Genomic DNA, 27,668 nt, shown 5'->3' with positions numbered 1-27,668 from the left:
GGTAGAGTAGACAGTACCTTGGTTTGTGAGGTGACAGGCGGCGTGCTGAGCAGGGCTTTGTGGTGACCAGCGTTGGTCTGAGGCGTGCTGATCCTGGGAGACACGTAGGAGCGGGGAGAGGAGGCGTCTGATGTCAAGGACATGGGGGACTGGTTCGACTGCTGGGCTGTTGGTGTTAACAGAGAGGTTGGAGAATGATTTAGTCAAAACCATTTACACGACAAAGCTGCATTTTGTAAGCAGGTGGCAAAAGCAACTCAAAGTAATGTTAGGGACTAACTATGACAGAATTGTAGATGAAAACAGTGTCTTCTTTGCAGCGTGGAACAGTGCATAAAGAAGACTGACGCAAAATCATACAAAAATCAACCACTGACATGAGATGCTAAAAACACGCATCGATGCGGTTTGAGGGAGAGGGCATGGATATGCTTACACATTTGACCACCATTCCAATTCTGGTTTAGACAGATGTTTTAATACTAAAATCAACAGCGGCGAGTTGGAGGAAAGTTGCCAATTTTGGATATAAAACGGCGGCAGCAAAACAAAACAGTGTGGCTGAAGAAGTCCTACCTTGGTTGGAGAGCTGGGCTGCTTGGGAGAGAAGAGTGGTGATGTTGAAGGCCGACGGGCCGGCCGTGAGGATCTTATGAAGCAACGACTGTAACGACGCTTGGGTGACCGCAGCTTTGAGGACTAGGGAGAGAGAAAATAGTGAGGAAAGATCATCTAAAAAGCACAACAGATGATCCCTAATTAGGGGTGTACCGGTACGTGTATTCCTACCGAACAGTTCGGTGCAGGGAGCTTGGTTCGGTCCTCACTGAATAAATCGTAATATATAATTGACGCATTTTAAACGGGAAAAAGCTCTGTTCGATGGCGAGTTCAATAAACTAGGAGGATTCCTCATCATTGTTTAAAATCTCCAGTTTGGGAAAATGTTAGCTTCCAACAGTGATGGACAGAGTAGTGGATAAAACGTTAACAGTATGTCGCCGCACTCAACGAGAATAGCCTATGCAGTTGGCAACACCTCAAATATGTTGACACATTCACACACTCCCACCCGCCGTATACCGGAGCAAGACAGAAACACAAAGAAAGAAAACAGTCGTCTCCCCATTCAAGCAGCCCTTGGCAGTGGATTCTGACCGGGCCAAAGAAATAACAGGAGCAATATGTGGGCTGTGTTCAGATTTTTTTTATTACAGTCTTTGGTTTATAGCCGTGGATATGCGCATACTCTGTGGTTGAGAAGAGGGGGGTTTCTCATTAGTGGTTTCAGCACCTCGTGAACGTGCTCGAGCCACGTTACGAACTTCAATCGTACACCCAGTTCAGCAAACAGTTAGTACCCGCTCCATATAAACAAACCACAGCCAAAGTTTTCAATTCATTTTCCATAGCACCTTGTGTTACTTAAGTGACAGCGATTCACATTATCCCGCAGTGGGAGATGTACCGTGCTAGACGCGCATCTGGCACTGAAATAGGCAGTGTCCTGGTGCGTTCGTAACTAAGTGGGAAGTGGATATTTACCAAGTACGACTGGGAAAAATCCACTTGAACGGCCATGAAACTGATAAATGACTAGTGGCAAACTAGCACACACCCACCTCTCCCACATGGTGACCTACTAAGGAAACTGCCTCTATAAACAGTATTTTTTGGCAGTTAAATGCAACAAAACATGTATAAACTATAATTTGTTTACAAGCATGATAGCTGTACTTGTAGCATGGCTGACACAGCTCCTTGACAATTATCCAAATCTGCTTTTCTCAATGAGTTTAAGTCCCATGAATGGATCCAACTGGTAAATTCCCACCTCCCACATGGTTACAAACGCAGCACCAGAGTGAAAACTGCAGAGGCCCAACAAAACAATCCGGTCACAACAGACAATGCCAGGAACATTGTAAATGCTGAACATCGTGAACGGCAAATAACTTTCCTGCTGTACCGAAAACCAACTCTGACACAACAGCAATATGTACCAAACTGTGGTTTTGGTGAGCCGTCACACCCCCTAATCCCTAATATAATCCCTGTTTTAGATCAATACTGATCAGACCAACTTTAAAGCCACACACACCAAAGAGTGAGCTGGCCCACCAACAAAATGTAAACAACGGCGCAAATGCATTTGGTGACAGTGGCTCCTCTCTAGCTCAGGGATTTTCAATTCCGGTCCTGGAGGGCAGAAACACTTCTGGTTTTTGTTTCTACCTGGTAATTAACCGCACTCACCTGGTGTCCCAGGTATGAATTGGTCCCTTATTTGGAGAGGATGATCAAAACCAGAAGTGTCTCGGCCCTCCAGGACCTGCAATGAACAGCCGTTCTCTAGCTGCTCCAAGTGTCTCTTTTGAAGTAGGTGCAAACTTGATAAAACAATGTATATGTCTAAAGATAAATGATTCAATCATTCCACTCTGAAACCATATAATTGTATGAAATGTATTAGAATCATAAAACTATAATCTGATGATGTGTGTAGTTTTTGTCAGAATTAGAACAAGGACCATTTCTTCCTTTTTAGTATGTAAGCAGGGTGCAAGTGGGAAACAAATGATAAGAGGAGCTATCGACAGACAAGCTGGACTACTGTGTTCCTTACAGGACATTCTGTCTCCACCCGTGGAGGTGAGAAACTGTTAGTAAAGACGGGGTATGCATTTTTGACGTTAGAACATTCTCGTGAATAAACTGTACTAACCTTTTGCATAAGCTGCGTCTTTGCCTAATTATTATTATACCCAGGGTCTTACAAACCTCGGGGATTGGTCAAAGCTATTGATTGTTAGTTATTATCATTGGGATTGAACATTCTCATGACAAAACTGCATCAGAACGGTGAAACAGTAACAGAGTAGAGGATGACACGGGAGTGAAAATTCATTCCTGTCCCGTCTTGTCATCTTTTCCCCGTGTACTGATCTCACAACAGTTCTATAACCCCGGAACTTTCCTGTCCCTTCCCGATAAAAATCAGTCCCACTCATTTTTGCAAGCAGAAATATGTAGGCTATTGTGTTTGTTTAGGAAGCATCTGAAATCATTTCAGTAATGCAACATGTGACTGATGTGGTCGTCTTACCTACTTTAGTTGACTGTTGGCCTTAAGTTGCTCTGGATAACAGCGTATTCTAAATGACCTAAATGCAGACAGATTAAGGCTGGAGGACAAGAGCCGAGACCACAGCACCCAGAAATCTGTAGCCTACAGCTGAGAACATATGAACATTTACAACATATATATATTTAAAACTGATCGGCAGTAGGCTACTGGCTAAGTCAATCTAGATTTATTTCACTCTTCACTTCAGATGGCACGGGTTTAGTTTACCATTAAGCCCAATTATGTGTTTAAGCTGTATGGAGTAGAGCAGCTATGCTGCTTCAGGCCGCTTGTCCCACTCTCCGGTTGGTAAGCTATTTGACTAAAGTTCAGCAGTTTTTTTATTTTATTTTTACAAGCCCTGTACTCAGTTCCTTCCTTGTCAAAGACAACTCCATAAACAAAATGTAGCTAAAACATTGCTCTTTCCTTGTCCGTAAGGTTAGCGATGGGTTCTTGGCTGAAACGCATTGTAATTCCGCTGTTGACGGCATCATCATTTAGCTGACTGACGTAGGTTGGCGTCTGAGGTAGTCTTTCACTCCCATTCATGCCAGAGTCCTGTTCCCGTGTCAACCTCTATCACAGAGCAGTGTTCAGTCTGGATTCCAGGTCAACTGATAGATGCTTACTAATGGGAAGCCGACATCATGTTGGATTTAACGGATTCCTGGAAGACCCCTTAGCAGTCATTTCTCTGTAGGTTTAGGTGTGCTGACCGAGCTGAGTAAGGGAAAGCAGGGAATCTCTGGAAGAGAGCAGAGCATCAGCAGGAAAAGAGACCGTCTGACCCACTTCTGGAGAAGCACAGTCTCTCTATGCGTCCCAATCGGCACCTAACATCTTTCGTAGGGCACTACTTTTGACCAGGACCCAAGTTTCAGATATTTCCACATTTTGAAATCGCCACCATTCGACAACACCCAGCAGGTGATTCAATGGATACAGACGACATTTGTGTTGGTCCATCTTGTCCGTTTGGCCTACTTAAGTACAGGCAGGAAGAAAAGCTTCCATTCTTGGACGTGGCTAGTAGTAGGCACAAAGATGTTTAGAGAAAAAAGAAGAAGAAGCGGTGGCTAAACGAAGGTACTACAGCAGCATAACATTTGTTGGTTGAGTAGCGTTACCACATATTCCAATACAGTCTGATGTATATTTATTCAGATCCTGTTCCGATTCAGAATTTAAGACAGATATGCAACAGATAGACAGCGGTAGGTAGATCTGTCAATTGAGATGACAACCAGGCTACTTCCCAATAGCAAAACCCCAGAATACAGAAACAGGAAACAAGCATTTAAAAAACCCTTCAGTCTGCGCTACTAATATTGTATCCCAGGTCATGCTAATACATTTGAGTGAATATTCATTCAGTTCTCGTGTTAGATTTTAAAATGCTTATTATGGGACCTTCCAGGCTAGGCTGAGCTAAAAAAAAAAAAAAATTAAATAAAAATATTTAAAAAATAAATAAAATGACATTCAATTAAATTCGGTCAATTGACATAACAGTGCCTGGTAACCTGGCTAATTCCCAATGTGAAAACCCAGAAATGTGGAAAGATGAGCCAGTATAGTGTAGTTTGCTCCGCTAAGATACTGCATTCTGCTTTTGACTCAGGGACCATAAAGCAGTCAGACAGACTGACACGCTCGCTCCAAACAGACATGTTATTTTCTGCATGGCCACTCATGGATGCATACTGAAGCAGGATTGGGCTACGGCTGTGTGACGTTGGCCCCGATGAGCACATTTGGAGCACTTAAGTAGGCCTTCCCCTCACAAGCCAGGCAGAGCCAGGGCCAGCCTCCAACCGAGAGACCTGGTAGTAGCAATACTAGTGATAGGACATATTTGTAAATATATATTTTAAAAAAAGCTAGTTACAAAGAGATATAATTTGACAATATATTGTATAATTCTTGCGCTAGTTGGCTGTACCTGCACCAAAACCATTTTTCCTTCACCGCTTGTTCTTCACCTTTTTAAATAGGGAGCCAAATTGTTTCTCATTGCTCTCCTCCCGTCTCTGCAGCCAATATGGTGAGAAATATGTTCAGAATATCAAACAGCAATAAAATCATAGTATTGAATAAAAATACATATAGTATTGTGAGAATCACAATACATATCTTATCGGCACCAAAGTATTGTGAGGTCCCTAACCATTCCCAGCCCTAAGCAATACCAGAACGCCAAAAGAGATGAAATACAGAACAGGCAGAAGGATAAAGAGAGCAGAGAGAAAGAGGGGACAAACAAAGAGAAAAAAGAGGTGGAAGGACAAAGGTAGAAGAGAAGCAGTGTTTTTGTAGCACACATACGAGGGAGTTTGCTAAACAAATACCTACTGGACTGATGCAAATAATCATGATCTCATTCTGCCAGGTCAGCCATGGGTCGCGGCGGAGTTCAGATATCTGCATTTTCAAAACGCAGATCATATTGAAAATCAATGGGGCTGTTTTTTGCTTCAATAGAGTGATCAGAGGTGTGCAACTAGTTTTCCTTCACAAAAAAAATACATTAAGCAGAAAGTGGCTTCATTTTCACCAGATGACAGAAGTGCAATGCTATTTGGCTAGCAGCCAAAGTAAATTAGCTTACAAATGGAAAAGCAAGGTCTTTCATAAACGATGCATCACCATCATACTCTATATAAAAAAATACGTGGACACCCTCTCAAATTAGTGGATTTGCTTATTTCAGCCGCACCTGACAGGTGACAACTGCTGACAGGTGTATAAAATTGAGCACACAGTCATGCAATCTCCATAGACAAACATTGGCAGTAGAATGGCCTTTTTGAAGAGCTCAGTGGCGTAGTGGTAGGCCACAGAAGCTCACAGAAGGGGAGCGCTGAAGCTAGTAATAATCAGTTGTCCTCGCTGGCAACACTCACAACTGACTTCCAAACTACCTCTGGAAGCAACGTCAACACAAGAACTGTTCGACAGGAGCTTCATGAAATGGGTTTCCATGGCCGAGCAGCCGCACACAAGCCTAAGATCACAATGTGCAATGCCAAGTGTTGGCTGGAGTGATGTAAAGCTCGCCGTCATTGGACTCTGGAGCAGTGGAAACACGTTCTCTGGAGTGATGAATCATGCTTCACCATCTGGCAGTCCAACGGACGGGTTTGGTGGATGCCAGGAGAATGCTACCTATCCCAATGCATAGAGCCAACTGTTTGGTGGAGGAGGAATAATGTTCCGGGGCTGTTTTTCATGGTTCGGGCCGGGCCCCTTAGTTCCAGTCAAGGGAAATCTTACCGCTACAGCATACAATGACATTCTAGACGATTCTGTGCTTCCAACCTTGTGGCAACAGTTTGGGGAAGGCCCTTTCCTGTTTCAGCATGACAATGCCCCCATGCACAAAACGAGGTCCATAAAGAAATGGTTTGTCAAGATCGATGTGGAAGAACTTGACTGGCCTGCATAGAGCCCCGACCTCAACCCCATCGAACACCTTTGGGATGAATTGGAAAGCCAACTGCCAGTCAGTCCTAATCGCCCAACATCAGTGCCCGACCTCTAATGCTTGATGCTGAATGGAAGCAGCAATATTCCAACATCTAGTTGCAAGCCTTTCCAAAATAATGGAGGCTGTTCTAGCAGTAAAGGGGGGACCAACTCCATATTAATGCCCATGATTTTGGAATGAGATGTTTGACGAGCAGGTGTCTACATACTTTTGGTCATGTAGTGTATTTCTAATGTTTATCATAGAATGTATAACCAGCTACATTTCCTAAAGTTTTACTTGAAGTTAATCTTGTATTTTACTGGATAAAATTAGGCTGCACTGAGAAAAGTAGCTGCACATCAGTCAGAGCACTGTCTTTTAGAAGAATGCCAATTTGTGAATTCTCGTCCGAGTAGAGAAGTGCAACTGAAGTAAAACTCAGTCTGATGGTGAGAAATTGAGGGGGTGGGGCGCTGGAAGCATAAGCAACCTGGTAGTTAACATAACATTTTGGGGGAAGCCTTTCTATCTACTAGAAGACTTTTCATTAGAATCAACGCTAAAAGCGACACAAAATGGTAGAAGCGCGCACATCGGACACCATGGGAAATTCTCGTTGCTTCTGCAGAAAGTTGCAGGAAATACGAATCACTGATGCATTCTATTCATGTCTTCTGATAAACTTGGGCAAATTAATTAACTTTCTAGATATTTAGTTGATTCCCTACTAAGTTAAATAATTAAAAAAATATATTGTTGAATTCCATTTTAATGTCTGGATTCCGTGATTCCCTTTGCATGACATATTACTTAGAGCCTTAGTAACCTGCTAGTCAGGTCTACATATCTGCCTGTTAGTTTCAGTCCTCAGACAAAGGGCAGCTAGAGAAACATGGGCACAAGGTTGAAAGACCACTGTCTCCACCATCATGAGCAAAAACAAAACCTTCAAGTATCACTTGCTGCTCCTAAATATTCAGCAATATTCTCTGTCTCTCACCTACTCCGTCTATAACCTAGCTTCCCTTGCTGTCCGTGAAAACATTCACCACAGTAGCCCTCACAGATAAGACTCAGTGCACATGCGTCTCTCCCTCTCTCACCCTCGTTGATCTTGGCCATGTCGACGCTGGCGTTGTTGAGCTGCAAGGCGGTCTGAAGTGCTGGGAGGAGCTGTCTGAGCAGGGAGGGGTCCTGGAGAAGGGGGGTATGGGCGTGGGACTGCAAGACCGGGGACACCGGCACCGTGGTGGGGGCTGAGGAGGAACAGGGGGTACCCGACGTGGGGTTCAGGACCGAGCCTGAGGAGGACGACTGTGAAGACACCGACGCTGGCTGCTTCTCCACCTGGGCTGACTCTGTGGGAGGGAGGAGAGAGGCAGCCTTGTTAGATCTCACATGTTAAAAGCACTCACAACTGATTTAATGCTGAGCAATTTTGACAGGTATCGGTTCAATTATTAGAAGTTCATTTAGTTCATTTTTTCCTTCTGTGAGCTCAATGTGCACATCGCACCGTTTCTCTAAATCAGATCCAACCTCAACTATGCAATGTAGTAGGGAGTTGTAGTTTCCAACAGGTCAATATTCTACATAGTTTTGCGCATTAACCGTGGTAATTAACTAGAATGACCATAATCCATTGCGCATCTATTTGTCCGGTCTGTGTTTATTTTACGCCTGCTATTGAAGGGAGAAGAACGCACATCGTGAGGTTATAGAAAGCAGCTGTTGCTTCGCGATGTCTCTCTACATGAAACAATACATGATCTAAGTGATTGATAGCTGGAGGTTCAGCAGTCATGCATGTAAGCCTTATTTACTTTGAAGAACTACAAAATAGGGATTTTGTCAGACAACAGCTCTATAGAGATGAGAACTTGGAATTAAACAGTCAACAAATAAAACAAATATAATAGACTGAAATAGTTGATTAAAGTGAATAAATGACTTAAGTGATGAGCGGTAAATGGGCAGTTACTACCATCACGGGACTATAATTAATGGTTTATTCTGTGTTGTTACAGCATTCAACAAACATTATGCATTTAATGTCAAAACAATAGCATTAAATCGCTCAGCACTACCGATTCTTCAAGATGATTTTCAAGTGTGTAGGAAATGTTCAATGGAAATCAAGAAGCCAATAGGAAAGCTTAGCCTATTAAACAATAGAAGCGGGACGATAGCAGTTTTGCGATACTCATTAGTATCATGGCAAGGAAACTATACACAAAGAGGCTTTGACTTCTTTAGGAAAACAGCCCTGATGTCAGAAACAAACAAGTTGTCATCAAGACTCACATTAACATATTTTCCTAGCTATAGCACACATTTTATATACAGCGGGCTTTTAAAGGACAAAAGAGTTTTGTCTGCTTCATGTTTTCATTGTTGCCATGGGGAAAAAATGATGTGATACTTATATCACATCCCTACTGGGCAGCAGATGCGTTTGTTAAAGACAGGATTCGCTCCAGGGGAAACTGCCTGTTACAATTGGCGGAATCTCATTTTCTAATCATAAGTCAGCAAGTGGGTATGTCGAGTCACTGACAGACACACAGAAGTTCTCTCTTGGATAAATATGCCAAATTATTCAAACCATCTCAAATCAACAGGCTTGTGAAGTCTGATTAGAACCTGGCTGTTGGCTTATTTGAGAGTAGGCATGTGGACTGTAAGGCGCTAACTTAGTAAGCCGAATCTCTCCCTGAGAGCTTTCCCCCCCAGCTGGCCCTCAACATTTTTAGCTTCCAAAGAGTAGTTCTTCCGAATGAACAAACGTGATACTGTTCTTCCCTTTGTTTAAGCTGTACCACTTATGAACCAACCACAAACCAGTGACCTTGGCATAGTGAACACGCATGACAACCCTGAGTCCAAATAAATCTTGCAAATACCGTTTCAGCCCAGATGCCAGGTCTGGTAGGGGAGACAGAACACTGTGCACCACCGCTGTGTTCTGGCTGTTTGACAGGAGGGGAGAGCTCTACTCTGCTCTGGACGGTGCAGTAAGTCCCGCTCTCTTTCCCCCTCCGTTGCTCTCTCTCCCCCGGACGGTGACAGTGCAGTCAGTCTTTCTGTGTTTGCCAGAAGACATCAATCAGGTCTCTATGACGGCCCATGCCCCCCCCCCCTGTCTCCACTGACTGGCTGTACAGCACGGCACGCTCACCAACATGAACCACTACCACCGCTCCTGCAGTATATCCCCTAAGAGGCTACTGTTTCACTGTGATAATGGAAGGCCTGAGAACAAGACAGTGGTTTTAAGACAAGCAGCCCACAGATTTCATCAGACATTTTAGAACTCAACACAGCCTCCTCCCAGAGGCACACGTTGAAAACATGACCTTGACTCACAGATGCAGCATTAATTGAATCATACGTATAGACGGCACGGCCACAATAAGTCTCATTCTTTTGGTAAATTTAGCATACGTCAGCTAGAAATTGAACAAGGATCATCCATGACTGATAAGAACATTCAGCAACCATTATTGCACAAAAAAGTAAAATCGCATGTTTCTAGCAATTTGGCCAGGTCTTCCTTGTAAAAGGTATTTTGACCTCAATGGGAGACATGGTAAAAAAAAAGACTCACTAGCAGCAGTAAAGTCAGTATGTAGTTGTATGACTCACTAGCAGCAGTAGAGTCAGTATGTAGTTGTATAACTTACTAGCAGCAGTAGAGTCAGTATGTAGTTGTATGACTAACTAGCAGCAGTAGAGTCCGTATGTAGTTGTATGACTAACTAGCAGCAGTAGAGTCAGTATGTAGTTGTATAACTTACTAGCAGCAGTAAAGCCAGTGAGTGCTGTAGCCTGCTGCATGGCCTCCCGTCTGTAGTCCCTGTCTTTGGGGAAACTGTTGACTGGCGCCGACTTAGTGCAGGACTCCTTCTGCCTCTGCTCTCTGGAAACAAACAGTTAGAACTCAAGTCTCCGTCTCCAATGACAACCTATTCCCTATATATTGCACTACTTTTAACCTGGGACATAAGTGCGACATAAGTTAAAACACATAGCGCAAATCTTCCTTTTTGACATGTGATATAGGGCAGGGGTTCCAAAACTCACTCAGGGCCCCCTTCCAGGGCTGGGGAACATCCTGTGAGTGTGCCACGTCTATTTATATTGGCACAAGCACTGTTCATGACACAAATTGTTCCCTCTTGTTGGCGGCAAGAAAACATTGCAGTTTAAAAGCCCATTTTCTTGCAATTCTATACATTTTGTTTATTCATGTGATACTTAAGTGACAACAAAATCTAAAATTACAAAATTTACAACAAAATCTATGGGCTAAAAAACATTAGCTGACATGGGCTAGTTGATCTGGACATTTCTTAAAAGTTAGAAATAGCTTTAAGGTACACTGCTGCCCCCCACCCCAGTCATCACTGACTGAAAAGGCCAGCATTTTAAAAATGAAAAGGGAACCAGGCCAGCCAGCGCAGTACAGCTCAGCTACGCTTGGATCAGTCATGTGAAAGGGGAATGAAGTGAATGAAGATGGCATAATGCCTACCTCTCCAGCCACTCTTTGGGTTTCTCCCACTGTGACACCTCTGTTCTGCAGTTGTAGTAGTACTTCTTCCCAGAGGAACTGATGTGCTCTGACCAGTCATCTTTATCTTCACAAGGCTGAGGAGGAGAGAAGACCACAGTTATGAGAGAAGGCGGAGGGAGGCAGATGGGGATTTTTAGGTTAAGGAGGGGAGAGAAAGGGACATTTTGCAAAGGAGAGAGGAGGGAACTGTAGGCAAATAGGGAGAAAGAATACATTTTGGTAAATAGGGAATAGAGAAGAGGATACATTTTATGTATGAAGGGAGGAGAATATGCAATGATACATTTTATGTATGAAGGGAGGAGAATATTCAATGATACATTTTATGTATGAAGAGAGGAGAATATGCAATGACACATTGTATGTATGAAGGGAGGAGAATATGCAATGATACATTTTATGTATGAAGGGAGGAGAATATGCAATGATACATTTTATGTATGAAGGGAGGAGAATATGCAATGATACATTTTATGTATGAAGGGAGGAGAATATGCAATGATACATTTTATGTATGAAGGGAGGAGAATATGCAATGATACATTTTATGTATGAAGGGAGGAGAATATGCAATGATACATTTTATGTATGAAGAGAGGAGAATATGCAATGATACATTTTATGTATGAAGGGAGGAGAATATGCAATGACACATTTTATGTATAAAGGGAGGAGAATATGCAATGATACATTTTATGTATGAAGGGAGGAGAATATGCAATGATACATTTTATGTATGAAGGGAGGAGAATATGCAATGATACATTTTATGTATGAAGGGAGGAGAATATGCAATGATACATTTTATGTATGAAGAGAGGAGAATATGCAATGATACATTTTATGTATGAAGGGAGGAGAATATGCAATGATACATTTTATGCCATCAAGATTTGATAGGTGAGAAAAAAAAGATACTGCAGCGAGAGAGAGAGGGAGAGAGAGAGCGATTAGGTCTGATGCAAGAGCTTGCAATGTGAAATGTCTAGTATGTGAGGCTCCATCTGTGCTTTAAGGTTGGACTCTGATACCAGGGCTGGTTGGGAGATGACATGTAGGGATGGATGCTGGCTTACTCAACAGCTAGGACGGCTTCTCAAGCTTTTAAAATGTTGACGTTTGTGTCATTGTTGAGGTCTATGCTTCTATGTACAACACCAAGAGAAAGTAACATTTTGTGATTCGGATTCAGAAAATCTCCTGCCCGGGGACTAGATACAAATCTGTCGACAAAGCGGACACATTTCCAGACGTGTGATTAAAATTGTGCATAGTACCAGTATATAAATCTAATAAAATCAGATCTTGCAAAGTAGAGATGGGTTTGAGTAATAGAGTACTGGAACAGACATCAAAGCTCCATCTTTAACCAGAGATCACATACTATTTTTATACTGTAACAAACTATTTGGTGGAATGTCCTTTGTGGCGAACACGAAATAGACAAGTTACATTTAGTCATGAACACAACGTTAATTAGCTTGGACTCTAGAGTTCCGTTTGTAAATGTGCACACAGTTCTCCCTAAATTCCCTTTCCCTCCATTTCTCATTCCTTCAATTGCGTTCCGACCGCTCCACCCACACACTTGAGGCACACTGAAATAAATTCCCATGAAAACAAATCTAACTGATGGGGTACACAAGCTACACTGAACAAAAAGATAAAGGCAACATGTAAAGTGTTGGTCCCATATTTCACGAGCTGAAATAAAAGATCCCTGTTTACATCCCTGTTAGTGAGCATTTCTCTTTTGCCAAAATAATCCATCCACCTGACAGGTGTGGCATATCAAGAAGCTGATTAAACAGCTTGATCAGTACACAGTTGCACTAGAGACAAAAGGCCACTTAAATGTGTAGTTTCGTCACCCAACACCACAGATGTCTCAGGTTGAGGGAGCATGTAATTGACTGCAGGAATGTCCACCAGAGCTGTTGCCAGAGAATTGAATGTTCATTTCTCTACCATCATTTTAATTTTACCTTTATTTAACCAGGTAGGCCAGTTGAGAACAAGTTCTCATTTACAACTGCAACCTGGCCAAGATTAAGCAAAGCAGTGCCCCATAAACAACAGTTACACAAACAAACGTACAGTCAATAACACAAAAGAAAAGAAAAATATCTATGTACAGTGTGTGCAAATGTGGAAGAGTAGGCAACAAATAGGCCACAGAGGCAAAAATAATTACAATTTAGCATTAATACTGGAGTGATATGTGCAAGTAGAGAAAAGCCGCCTCCAACGTTGTTATAGAGAATTTGGCATTACATCCAACCGCAGACCATGTGTACAGCGTAGTGTTGGCAAGCAGTGTGCTAACAGAGTGCCCAATGGTCAGTGCCTAACTGAGCAATCGGGGGAGAAGGGCCTTGGTCATGGAGGTGACCAAGAATCCAATGTTCACTGAGTTCCAGAGTTCCACTGTGGAGATGGGAAAACCTTCCAAAATCAGGCCCTTATGGTAGAGTGGCCAGATGGAAGCCACTCCTCCAATCCATTTTAGAATTTAGGCTGTAACGTAACAAAATGTGGAAAAAGTTAAGGGGTCTGAATACTTTCTGAATGCACTATACAGAGTTAGATATATCTATCGGGCAATTAAGCGATTAGGATTGGTTATCTATAATGGTTATGATAAATGAGGCAGTGTTGCATAGATAAATAAATGAGCACATTTTTCTCCAGTGCGGGCCTTGTGTTATAACAATATTTTTCCCCATTCCAAGTCAGAATATTTCTAATGCCAATCCTCCTTATTTTTGACAAGTGACAAACAACTTTGTAACCTACAAACATAATGACTATGTTCAATTTGTACCGGAACAAGGTTCCTTGCTGGTTGTTGCATCCCAGTCTTCACAGACGCGACCATCCTATGTCATGTGCAAACTGTCCACAAGACATTAAGATCCTCCTGTCCAATGACATTCAGTGTGAACCTGATCGAAGATGACCACTCCTACTCTGGGACGCGATATACATGGTTTCATCTATAAACTAAGGTACTAGTGAGGATTTCCTATGCTAGACAACTTGTTAAAGCAGTTGATAAATCATTGATATTCTACCAATCATTTTCATGTAATTACATTAAGGTGGGAACATAGCAATATTCAATCAAATTCACCAGTTGATTTAAAACAATTGAACCCTTTCGCATGGTTGGTGTCTTGACGGATAACTTGAACCCTGGATCTAGCCGTCGGACAGTTTTTTTATATGGAGATCTCAGAAATGCAGTGGAACTACGTAACATTGTATGCTTTCTTATGTTACAGGGTGATAACAGATTCCAGGGGCACACAAATCACCCAAAATATATGTGATTAGTGCTATTCCAGATCAAATACAATCTTGGTAGACCGAGTCGTCATCTGTTCGTTCTTTCAACCCATTGAAATGTTAAACCAAGTATTTTCATTATATAGACACAACATATGTGTTTTAATAAAATCAACTATATGTAGGCTACTGAGCGTGTCTGATGCTTTAAGCACACAGTGATTAAATAATTCAGAAACAAATTACTCAGTGTTCATGACAGCCTAACCAGAAGAGAAAAAATAAAACTCTTCCTAAACCACCACCAAAAAAACACTGCAGGCCTTGGCAGATTCTGCCATTATGTTCCCAAAGTTACCGTTAATAGGCTACAGCAGGGGTCGTCAGATCCTTTTCCATTAGGAGTGTCAATTTCTCTTACAATTTCTTATATTTAACCAAGAAAGTTAGTTAAGAACTAATTCTGATTTACAATGACGACCTAACCCGGCTAAACCCGGACAACGCTGGGCCAATTGAGCGCTGCCCTATGGGACTCCCAATTACGGACGGTTGTGATACAGCCTGGAATCGAACCAGTGTCTGTAGTGACGCCTCTAGCACTGAGATGCAATGCCTTAAACTACTGCGCCACTTGGGAGCTCAAACCTCTAACAATCTGCGTGACAGTTATGACTTTCATATGCACATTTTGTGGAACAGTTTCATTTCTTTTATAAAGTCATATCTCAAATCCTTGTCATGTGACTAATAAAAATGACATCTTAATGAAAATTCTACAAACCTAAAAGTAACTTCTTAACCTTGCCAACTATAAAAAAAGAGCCTATGTAAAGCCAACAAATAAACACACTTCAGCCTGCAGATACAAAAGATCCTGATAAAAATAGATCACATTGGCTATGCATGGCCTATCCGCAAGGAACTTGAAACATTGTATCAACTAGGTCCAGCCCAAAGCATGCACTAAGAAACTTGCAGCATTGTATAAAATATTCTGGACCCTCATCCCCAGACAGACACAGCTGTAGGCTATCTGGGCAAGAAGTAATCAGGTAGGCAGGACTATTATTGGCGATTCCACCGGAACAGAGCATGACATTTTTTTGTTTCTTTCATGCCGATTGGTTATTGAAAGGGAGAGCTGGATAGATTTTTCACATAGGCTACATAAAGGAACTCATGTAATTTAATGGATGTAAAAACAGACTGTTTACTTGCTGTTTGAGGTGAAGATTTGTTTCATTTGAGAAGCTCCACAGCTCATTAATAGTGGTGGTGGTGAGTTAAGACAATCAGAAATAGAAATCAGACCAACAAATGGGCACATTTATAATCCTATATTTGCTCGCAGGCCAGGTAGCCTAGGCCTACTTCTATGTATAATCAGGTGAGTCTCCTTACTCAACATTGACAGCACTACAAACAAAATTTATAAATTGACAACTCATAAATGGAATAACACAAAATTTGTCTCACAAGTGTAGCCTAGGATGTGCACTCTGCAAACAACATGTCCACTCCTCTAATGAAAACTATAAAATAACAATAAATTGAATGTATTAAAATGGATAAATAATAAAAAGGATAAATAAAAACAAATAAAGTTAACAGACATTATAGGAATTAACAGTAATTGTACTACTGATGATACTGGTGTGCCATCCCCACAGCCTTCGCTGATTAGTCCACTGAGACAGGCGTCAATCAAGACACATGCCATACAATTTATCAGTTTTTGGGGCAGCTGCTCGACCCTAAACAAATATTGTCGACCAAAAGCCAATCGACTTAATGGGGTCAGCCCTAATGTGCTTACAAAATGCATTTGCTTCTAACTGAAAAAGTCCCCCCATACCTTGATAGGGTCATTAACATGGTTCTTATATTATGAATTATATTTGTTGGAATGCGAATTTGGTGTCAAGCTGTTTAATCACGCTGTGATATTTTCACACACACACCATCTGATCTAGGAAGGAAGGGATGTGATGAAAGGAAAGGTGTTTGTCCAGAATATTTTGGTGTTGGGAGTCTCATTCGTTACGACTGTGAAGATGGTTGTGTCTAGATACACGGATCTAAGATCCCTAGCGAATTGATGTTGGACATCTGTTGTTGTCCTCTTGATTTACAGCAGGATCGTTAGATTGAAGAGAAGCATCAAGGTAATGAATTAGTTCATGTTTTCATATGTTTTTGTGCACAGTCCACGGTGCGCAATTGTGTGTATAGACTGTTTGCGCAACACCCAATGCTATTCTTATTAATTGTTCTGGATATATTGACAAATTACATTTACAATAATATCTAGTATTGAAATAACATGAAATATATTTTGTCTTCCATGTTACACCTGTAATTGTAAAACAATACAAGGGACTTGACGTAGCCTACTTGAACTTGGAGCTCAGACCTTCATGTTGTCTATTGGAATAGGCCTATATTTGGAAAATATTGTTTGAAAAGTCCTTGTAATTATGTAGCCAAATTATAAAGTTACCTTTCGCCCTTATAACTACTCGCGATTTCAGTTTTTATCCATTTTGTGAGATGTGGCCACCTTAGTTTGTTTCCCGCCTCTTCAGTTGAAGGGTCATGCGCCACGCTTGCGGTAAAACCATTTGCGGCTATTATGAGGACGACAACATTAATGCTGTCTTCAACTTGGCTTTCCATACAAATCCTTCCATTCCAAAAGGACCCTGGTTTTTGGTATGTTTCTCATTATAAAACCAGCGATCGCGAAATTCAAAAATGATATTGATTGGTGATATTCGCTATTTATGGATGTATTAAGCGTGCATGCCTTTATTTTTTCACCTTTATTTAACCAGGTAGGCCAGTTGAGATCAAGTTCTTATTTACAACTGCGACCAGGAAAAGATAAAGCAAAGCAGTGCGACAAAAACAACAGAGTTACACATGGGATAAACAAACGTACAGTCAAAAATCTATATACAGTGTGTGCAAATGTAGAAGAGTGGGGAGGTAAGGCAATAAATAGCCCGTAGTGGCGAAGTAATTACAATGTAGCATTAACACTAGAGTGATAGATGTGCAGATGATGATGTGCAAGTAGACATACCGGGGTGCAAAAGAGCAAGAGGATAAGTAACAATATGGGGATGAGGTAGTTAGGTGTGCTATTTACAGGTGGGCTGTATACAGGTACAGTGATCGGTAAGCTGCTCTGACAGCTGATGCTTAAAGTTAGAGAGATAAGTCTCCAGCTTCAGTGATTTTTACAATTTGTCCCAGTCATTGACAGCAGAGAACTGGAAGGAAAGGCGGGCAAAGGAGGTGTTGGCTTTGAGGATGACAAGTGAAATATACCTACAGGAGCAAGTGCTATGGGTGGGTGCTGCTATGGTGACTGGTGAGCTGAGATAAGGTGGGCTTTACCTAGCAAAGACTTAGACTTAGATGACCTGGAGCAAGTGGGTTTGGCGATGAATATATAGTGAGGGCCAGCCAACGAGAGCATACAGGTCACGGTGGTGGGTAGTATATGGGGCTTTGGTGACAAAACAGATGGCACTGTGATAGACAACATCCAATTTGTAGAGTAGAGTGTTGGAGGCTATTTTATAAATGACATCGCCGAAGTCAAGGATCTGTAGGATAGTCAGTTTTACAAGGGTATTTTCAGCAGCATGAGTGAAAGAAGCGTTGTTGCGAAATAGGAAGCCGATTCTATATTTCATTTTAGATTGGAGATGCTTAATGTGAGTCTGGAAGGAGAGTTTACAGTCTAACCAGACATCTAGGTATTTATAGTTGTCCACATAAGTCCAAAGCGTCCAGAGTAGTGATGCTAGTCGGGCGGCAGGATGCGGGCAGCAATCGTTTGAAGAGCATGCACTTAGTTTTACTAGCATTTAAAAGCAGTTGGAGGCCACGGAAGGAGAGTTGTATGGCATTGAAGCTCGTTTGGACGTTTGTTAGCACAGAGTCCAAAGAAGGGCCAGATGTATACAGAACGGTGTCGTATGCGTAGAGGTGACTCAGAGAATCACCAGCAGCAAGAGCAACATCATTGATGTCTACAGAGAAAAGTGTCAGCCCAAGAATTGAACCCTGTGGCACCCCCATAGAGACTGCCAGAGGTCAGGACAACAGGCCCTCCGATTTGACACACTGAACTCTGTCGGAGAAGTAGTTTGTGAACCAGGCAAGGCATTCATTAGAGAAACCAAGGCTATTGAGTCTGCCGATAAGAATGCGGTGATTGACAGTCGAAAGCCTTGGCCAAGTTGATGAAGACGGCTGCACAGTACTGTCTTTTATCGATGCCGGTTATGATATCGTTTAGGACCTTGAGCGTGGCTGAGGTGCACCCATGACCATCTCGGAAACCAGATTGCATAGTGGAGAAGGAACTCTGTTTATTAACTTGGCTTACGAAGATTTTAGAAAATGCAGGGCAGGATGGATATAGGTCTATAACAGTTTGGATCTAGAGTGTCTCCCCCTTTGAAGAGGGGGATAACTGCGGCAGCTTTCCAATCGTTGGGGATCTCCGACGATACGAAAGAGGTTGAATAGGCTAGTAATAGGGGTTGCAACAATTTCGGCAGATCATTTTAGAAAGAGGGTCCAGATTGTCTTGCCCAGCTGATTTGTACAGGTCCAGATTTTGCAGCTCTTTCAGAACATCAGCTATCTGGATTTGGGTGAAGGAGAGGCGGCGGGGGGACGATGACAAGTTGCTGCAGGGGGTGCTGAGATGTTGGCCGGGGTAGGGGTAGCCAGGTGGAGAGCATGGCCAGCCGTATTCTCCATGGACTTTAGTGTCTTTTTGGAATTAGTGCTACAGGATGAACATTTCTTTTGAAAAAGCTAGCCTTACCTTTCCTAACTGACTGTGTATATTGGTTCCTAACTTCCCTGAAAAGTTGCACATTGCAGGGGGCTATTCGATGCTAATGCAGTACGCCACAGGATGTTTTTGTGCTGGTCAAGGGCAGTCAAGTCTGGGGTGAATCAAGGGCTATATCAGGTCTTAGTTCTACATTTTCTGAACGGAGCATGCTTATTTATTTAAGATTGTGAGGAAAGCACTTTTAAAAAGCAACCAGGCATCCTCTACTGACGGGATGAGGTCAATATCCTTCCAGGATACCCGGGCCAGGTCGATTAGATAGGCCCGCTCGATTAAGTGTTTTAGGGAGCGTTTGACAGTTACCAATGTCTGTATGAACCCTGCTTAAAGGCTATATAGTCCTAGGTCTATGTTGTTGTATAGGTGGAGTTATGGGTCAATTGGTATATATTCCTTTTAGTACACATGTGGAACTGAATAAAAATCATATTTATTTTAGTTTCAAACCATTTTTAAATGTGGATCCAATGTCACACATTGGACTCATTATTTATAGAAAGACCAACATACAGGACAAGGTCTTGGTCCAGTCTCTGGAGTGTAGCTGTAGATTCCCACTCAAAGAGAGACTGTCTGAACCTCTTCATGTGCTAAATACATCAATCACTAGGGGTTCATCACAATAGTCTCTCCTTACTCCTGAAGTGTGCACTTGTACACCCCCCCCCCCACACATTTCAAATCATTGGAGTGGTATAGGCATGTTCTAGAGGGAGTTTACACCATATTTCTTAATACAATCATTTCAAATCCATGCAGTGAAGTGAACAATCGCACACTGCTGGGGAAAGGAGAGCCCAGCCCACCATGACATAGCGTCAACAACACAGAGAGGTGGTAAGCGGGTACTGTACTTACTGCGTCTGATGTCTTGCTGGGGTTTGAATGTGAATTGGAGCTGCTTTGATGTGTGCTGTGGTTGTGTGAATTTTCCTGTGGAGAATAACTCGTCCCTAGAAAAGAACAAAAAGGTAGATGGTTTTTAATTCAACCAATAGGCAACTTTGTTATTATACTGTCATATTGCTAGCTATGGAACAATAACAACAGTCCTTTGTCATCTGTCCAATTCTGTCTGTGTAATTAAAAATCCAATCAAGATAAATGGTAGCCTAACTAACCTAGTAGCCTAACTTATGGGACTCCCAATAACGGCCGGTTGTGATACAGCCTGGAACAGAAGCAGGGTCTGCAGTAACACCTCTAGCGCTGAGATGCAGTGCCTTAGACCACTCCGTACCTCGGGAGCCCTGATACGGGCATCCAACTACCATCATACAGACACAAAAATAAACCTGTGAGTCTAATCAAACCGACACTGCAATATTTAGTTATTGCAACTTACAAGTTGACCACTTTTCAGATACAGTACGTGCATATACGGTGTAAACACATTTAGAGGAAAACTGACTTGCCAGAAAGATACTTCTCCAATTCAAACTAAAAAGTTGAAGCTTACAATTAAACAAATGTTTTACTACAAACCAATGCCAAAAAGTTGCATCACTGGCAGATTTTTTACATTTAACTAGGAAAGTCAGATAACTGGCAGATGAGTGAGTACTTTACCCATCTAATAAGACATTTTTTTTTTAAAACTTCCTTGTGATGCAGATACAATGGTGTTTTAACATTTACTGGGCCATAATGCGTGTGGATGCAGGCCAAGGGGGAGGATGGATGATTGTGTGTGTGTGTGCGCATGCATGTCAATGTATCAGTGAGAGAGCCTCCTCTCCCACAGGGCAGGTGTCAGTCACTGCTACTCCACTGTAATTCAGCCTTTAACATGAGAGCAAAGTATTATTATTTTTAATCAAACTTGTTGCAAGCTACTCTGATTATTTTTTATTTTGTTGCCTTCAAATAGGCCCGTTCTTTTCTTCTACCCTGCAACTCTTCACTGGGTCCTTTGTGTACAAGATATGTGTTTCTGTCAATATACCTAGTAAAATAAGTTATTAAAACCCTTGGGGGACCCATCAAATTATTTTTTATTTTCTTGAATACTGCTTCTTACGTCATATTTTTCCTGGTTTGGATTTTGCTTTTTTAAAAAAAAAATTACACTGAATATAACAATTACTGAGATAATGAAATAGATGTTCTGAGTCCATGTCAATGCTTAAATCACACCAGAAGACCATTGAGGCCTGAAAAGGAGATATACCATCCTAGATCTGAATGAATTAAATATTCTTATGAAATACTTTTTTCTTTACATAGTTGAATGTGCTGACAACAAAATCACACAAAAATTATTAACGCATGGAGGTCTGGATTTGGAGTCACTCAAAATAAAAAAATTAAATTAAAACCACACTACAGGCTGATGCAACTTTGATGTAATGTCCTTAAAACAAGTCAAACTCCAGCCACATGAGGTCTAGCATTGTCTTGCATTAGGAGGAACCCAGGACCAACCGCACCAGCATATGGTCTCACAAGGGGTCTGAGGATCTCATCTCGGTACCTAATGGCAGTCAGGCTACCTCTGGCGAGCACATGGAGGGCTGTGCGGCCCCCCAAAGAAATGACACCCCACACCATGACTGACCCACCGCCAAACCGGTCATGCTGGAGAACGTTGCAGGCAGCAGAACGTTCTCCACTGCGTCTCCAGACTCTGTCACGTCTGTCACATGTGCTCAGTGTGAACCTGCTTTCATCTGTGAAGAGCACAGGGCTGTAAGCACAACCCCCACCTGTGGACGTCGGGCCCTCATACCACCCTCATGGAGTCTGTTTCTGACCGTTTGAGCAGACACATGCACATCTGTGGCCTGCTGGAGGTCATTTTGCAGGGTTCTGGCAGTGCTCCTCCTTGCACAAAGGTGGAGGTAGCGGTCCGGCTGCTGGGTTGTTGCCCTCCTACGGCCTCCTCCACGTCTCCTGATGTACTGGCCTGTCTCCTAGTAGCGCCTCCATGCTCTGGACACTACACTGACAGACACAGCAAACCTTCTTGCCACAGCTCGCATTGATGTGCCATCCTGGATGAGCTGCACTACCTGAGCCACTTGTGTGGGTTGTAGACTCCGTCTCATGCTACCACTAGAGTGAAAGCACCACCAGCATTCAAAAGTGACCAAAACATCAGCCAGGAAGCATAGGAACTGAGAAGTGGTCTGTGGTCACCACCTGCAGAACCACTCCTTTATTGGGGGTGTCTTGCTAATTGCCTATAATTTCCACCTGTTGTCTATTCCATTTGCACAACAGCATGTGAAATTTATTGTCAATCAGTGTTGCTTCCTAAGTGGACAGTTTGATTTCATAGAAGTGTGACTGACTTGGAGTTACATTGTGTTGTTTAAGTGTTCCCTTTATTTTTTTGAGCAGTGTATTTGAGTGTAATTCCCCTTTTGAGTATCTAGAAAGAGCGGAACGTGTCAGTCGAGCAGTGTTTCTGCCGTTAGCCCTACTGCTGTAGCACATGTCAAGGCAGAGTTTTAAAAAACGATAGCCATCCAATGGACACAAATCAAATTAACACAGTTGTCAGGTATGACTACTTTGCAGTATACATTTAATTAAGGTTTATGGGGAAAGTCTGTCTACCTACAAGACGCAAGTTATCATTACTAAATGGTTACATATGGACAGACGCACACCAAAAAGACAGACGGTCAATCTTGCTGGAAATTAAATTGGCAGATTGAGTTACGTTTGGCTTTTAAAGCCAATAGTGGCTAACCAGGGGTGGGATAATGTCAATGTGGCTTTGATTGGATAGTGGCCGGAAGCTTTATGTTTATGACAGTTTGTGATGGCAAGTTACCGGTAGCTCGCGATTTACCCGTTTAAGACCCCAGTCAAAGGTATGGACACCCACTCAATCATGAGTTTCTTTATTTTACAATTTTCTACATTGTAGAATAATAGTGAAGACATCAAAACAATGAAATAACACATATGGGATCATGTAGTAACCAACAAAAAAAAAAAGTGTTGAACAAATCAAAATATATTTTATATTTGAGATTCTTCAAAGTAGCCACCCTTTGCCTTGATGACAGCATGGCACACTCTTGGCATTCTATCAACCAGCTTCACGAGGTAGTCACCTGGAATGCTTTTCAATGAACAGGTGTGCATTATTACAAGTTTATATGTGGAATTTCTTTCCTTCTTAACGCATTTGAGCCAATCAGTTGTGTTGTGACAAGGTAGGGGTGGTATACAGAAGATGCCCTATTTGGTAAAAGACCAAGTCCATATTATGGCAAGTACAGCTCAAATAAGCAAAGAGAAAGACACTCCATCATTACTTTAAGACATGAAGGTCAGTCAATCCGGACAACTTGAAGAACTTTTAAAGTTCCTTCAAGAGCAGTCGCAAAAACCATCAGGCGCTATGATGAAACTGGCTCTCATGAGGACCGCCACAGGAAAGGAAGACCCAGAGTTACCTCTGCTGCAGAGGAGAAGTTCATTAGAGAGTTACCAGCCTCTGCTTCACAAAGTTCAAGTAGCAGACACATCAACTGTTCAGAGGAGACTACGTAAATCAGGCATTCATGGTCGAATTGCTGCAACCACAACTAAAGGACACCAATAAGAAGAAGAGACTTGCTTGGGCCAAGAAACACAAGCAATGGACATTAGACCAGTGGAAATCTGTCTTTTGGTCTTATGAGACCAAATTTGAGATTTTTGGTTCCACCTGCCGTGTCTTTGTGAGACACATAGTAGGTGAATGGACTCTCTCTGCATGTGTGGTTCCCACTGTAAAGCATGGAGGTGGTGGTGCTTTGCTGGTGACAATGTCAGTGATCAATTTAGAATTCAAGGCACACTTAACCAGCATGGCTACCACAGCATTCTGCAGCGATACACCATCCCATCTGGTTTCCGCTTAGTGGGAATAGCATTTATTTTTCAACAGGACAATGACCCAACACACCTCCAGGCTGTGTAAGGGCTATTTGACCAAGAAGGAGAGTGGTGGAGTGCTGCATCAGATGACCTGGCCTCCACCATCAACCGACCTCAACCCAATTGAGATGGTTTGGGATGAGATGTACCGCAGAGTGAAGGAAAAGCATCCAACAAGTGCTCAGCATATGTGGGGACTCCTTCAAGACTGTAGGAAAAGCATTCCAGGTGAAGCTGGTTGAGAGAATGCCAAGTGTGCAAAGCTGTCATCAAGAAGAATCTAAAATATATTTGGATTTGTTTAATTAACACCTTTTTGGTTACTACATGATTGCATGTGTGTTATTTCATAGTTTTGATGTCTTTACTATTATTATACAATGTAGAAAATAGTAAAGAAAAAAGAAAAACCCTGTAATGCGTGGGTGTGTCCGAACTTTTTACTGGACTGTAAACCCTCATGTTATATTAGGGAAATTGTGTTTCCAGAGCTAGGGCTGACAGTGAAAACCAGCATCAACCTTTACATATTCAAAACAGTTGCTTTGTGAGAAGGTGATAAAGTTCACAGTTATGTAAAGGCAAGCTGAAAAGTACCAGTGGCCTGGCTTCGGTGCCAAGAGAAAGTAGGTTCGCCGGAGCCTTTTCCCAGTGGGACACAGGTTGCTGCCCGGCGTAGATGGAAAAAGTTAAGTCTGTTCCTTTTTAGTAAAACACTGGGGCAAATCCTGTATGGAAACGCATCAGAGGCAGAAATAGCGCCATCTAATGCAGAACTGTCTCGAAAGGAATTCTCAAATTCGAGGGAAACCCGGGAGAGCACGGCCCAGTTTCACTACTGCTGCAAACTCAATGAGAATTCGGGCTGGTGGCGCCGTTACTACGCAACCACACTACGATCACTGCTGGATGCTGAAAACGACTAGCTAGCTTGTCTGGGATTGTTGCTGTTAGCTAGCACATGGACAAGCAGTACTGCAGTAGTCAGACATGACACGAATTAACACCACAGCTGGATACAGCATTCATTTTTGCATAATAAAATTATGATAACAGTCATCCCTCAAACGCTAACAAATCAGAGTTGAAACACGCTAGCGAGCTAACGTGAACTAGTAGGAATTTTAGCTGGCCAGGTCGTATTTATTAATTTTTTTTAAACCTTTATTTAACTAGGCAATTCAGTTAAGAACAAATTCTTATTTTCAATGACGGCCTAGGAACAGTGAGTTAACTGCCTGTTCAGGGGCAGAACGACAGATTTGTACCTTGTCAGCTCGGGGGGTTTGAACTTGCAACCTTCCGGTTACTAGTCCAACGCTCTAACAGCTACCCTGCCGCCCCTGTATTGAAAGCTAGCTAGCTACATCATATCAAACATGTAATGTGGTTTGCTTGGTTAGCTAGCAGCTAATAGCCAATGTCAAGACAAGCAAGGTTAAGCTACATAGCTAGCCTGTTACGCCAACAACGACGCTAACATCAGCATGCTAGTACATGGCTCCAAGTCCGGCTGGCACTGGCAGGAGTATGGGAAAATGTTAGTTACTGCATGGTGAGGGTGAATTAAATTATTCAACATCTTGCTAGCTAGCAACATTAGCAAAGCCAGCTGCAGTCACATACAGGCTCAAGCAAGATGACATTTCTCATTTCTGGAGGCAGTGGAAACGTAATCTGAGCTAGGCCACCAAGGCCAGCCCAACCTGAGTAGACTTCAAAGTAACAATGGAAACCTGGCTATAGTGTACTGCTTTTGACCACCAGGGCCCATATGACAGGGCATCCCTGAACGAAGCAGGTGAGGGAAGTAGAGGTGTCAAACACTCATATCTATGGCAACCAAAAGGCCAGCCATTGCCCAGAACAACTATTAGCTGTGACAGCTCTGTGCAGCCAGCAGAATCAGCAGCAGACATGTAATAATAAATATGGTTGGGTATGGAGGTATGCTTTATCTAAAGATGTTTCAACAGCCAACAAATTAAATCAATTAAGACATTATCACATAAATGACTGTCACACTTATTTCCTTGCAAGCGTAAATGTTGTGATAATCTAACTTTTATAGAAATAATGCAGATCTCTAGGTTAGAAGACTGACAAACGGGCAGGAGAAGATGGGGCCACTGTGCATTAGAGGTCCTAAAGCCTTGTGACTCATGTGAAAACCAGAACATTGAGGCTTAGTTTGTGGTCACTGTGCATCAAAGACTATGGGGTAATAAATAGCTGTCAACGTCTAGTCGACCAACTTCGGCAACTTTCAAAACATTCATTTTTCCTTCCTTCAAGTAATCATTGATCTTACATTACTAGATAGATTTTTCGAAAGCTCGCCATTGCATTGCTCTCAACAATCACATCATGTCAGAGTGATTTCCTTCAAGGATTTCAGATACTTTTAAAATGCAGAACAGAGCCCTTGTCCTTAACTCTGAGCCTCGTCCCATGCAGTTGGCCTAGGTGCTGTGGCCATCTCTTCTTTTGTTCCTCATATGGTATGTTGAAGAATGATCGAAGAGTTGGCTACAACGCATCGGGTCTATAGTATGGGATGAATGTTAGTTAGCGCCTACCAACAGTGAAAGACTGCTGGAAAAGGGGGAAGGAAAGTATGTATGTATCATTTAACTAACATGTCAAAGCGAAAGCAAATTGATTAATGAAATGTACTGCCATTTCCTTGCACTTAGGATATAACTCCCCATAAAAAAATAGTTCTCACAATCATAGGCCGAGCTTGTATATCAGAGGCATGTTTTACCTAGATGAAATACAATGTTGAGTTCACTCTGTCATGCATTTGATCATATGTAATTAGGCAGGCTTTTTTTCAGTGTAGTATTTACAGTGTATGCACTGACTTATCATAGGGGAACGCAATTCAGGGCCTGTATTCATAGTGTCTCAGAGTGGGAGAGCTGCAGTTTTGCCTTTTAGACCATAATGACTAAGATTACACGGACAGGAGGGACCTGATCCTAGACCTCTGACACTTTTGTTGAATATGGGCCCAGATGTCCCTTTGGCTGCGTTTACAGGGCAGGGAGGTTTTGATATTTTTCCCACTGATTCAATTTTTTTGACCAATAATAAAATCAGCCAGTTTCAAATCAGATACATTTCAATGCTGATCTGATTAGTCAAAAGATTTGGGCTGCCTGTGTAAACGCAGCCTTTGCCACTGTTACATATTCCCATGTGCCACAGATATGTTCAGCTAGACATTAGGGGTGTAAAAGGTACACGTATTTGTACCGAACAATTAGGTACAGGGACCTTGGTACGGTCCACACTATGAAACCAAAAAATATTTACAATACAAACACACTAGGCCTATAGGCTATGCCTACACTGCTGTAGGCCTCTTGAGTAAATCATTCCAGGCTATTTAAACTATACAAAAATATGAATACACAACGTGAAGCGCTGGCCCCAT

The 27,668-nt window shown here is 42.2% G+C and overlaps 1 protein-coding gene across 1 annotated transcript in view; it reads right to left on the bottom strand.

Annotated features, from left to right (window-relative positions):
• The window catches only part of waca (WW domain containing adaptor with coiled-coil a), a 43,864-nt gene that overhangs the window by 11,973 nt on the left and 4,223 nt on the right, over positions 1–27,668 (bottom strand). Inside the window, exons 4-9 of the mRNA XM_036935253.1 lie at positions 20,207–20,301; positions 11,134–11,249; positions 10,397–10,518; positions 7,703–7,957; positions 577–699; positions 18–166 (exon numbers count right to left, since the gene is read on the bottom strand). Of these exons, the coding sequence (XP_036791148.1) occupies positions 18–166; positions 577–699; positions 7,703–7,957; positions 10,397–10,518; positions 11,134–11,249; positions 20,207–20,301 (860 nt within the window). The remainder of the gene's footprint in view (positions 1–17; positions 167–576; positions 700–7,702; positions 7,958–10,396; positions 10,519–11,133; positions 11,250–20,206; positions 20,302–27,668) is intronic.

Source organism: Oncorhynchus mykiss, chromosome 11 (assembly GCF_013265735.2).
Source record: "Oncorhynchus mykiss isolate Arlee chromosome 11, USDA_OmykA_1.1, whole genome shotgun sequence".
In the NCBI taxonomy this organism is placed as follows: domain Eukaryota; kingdom Metazoa; phylum Chordata; class Actinopteri; order Salmoniformes; family Salmonidae; genus Oncorhynchus; species Oncorhynchus mykiss.
The sequence above is the reverse complement of the archived record's forward strand: the minus strand, read 5'-3'. Positions and strand labels throughout refer to the sequence as shown.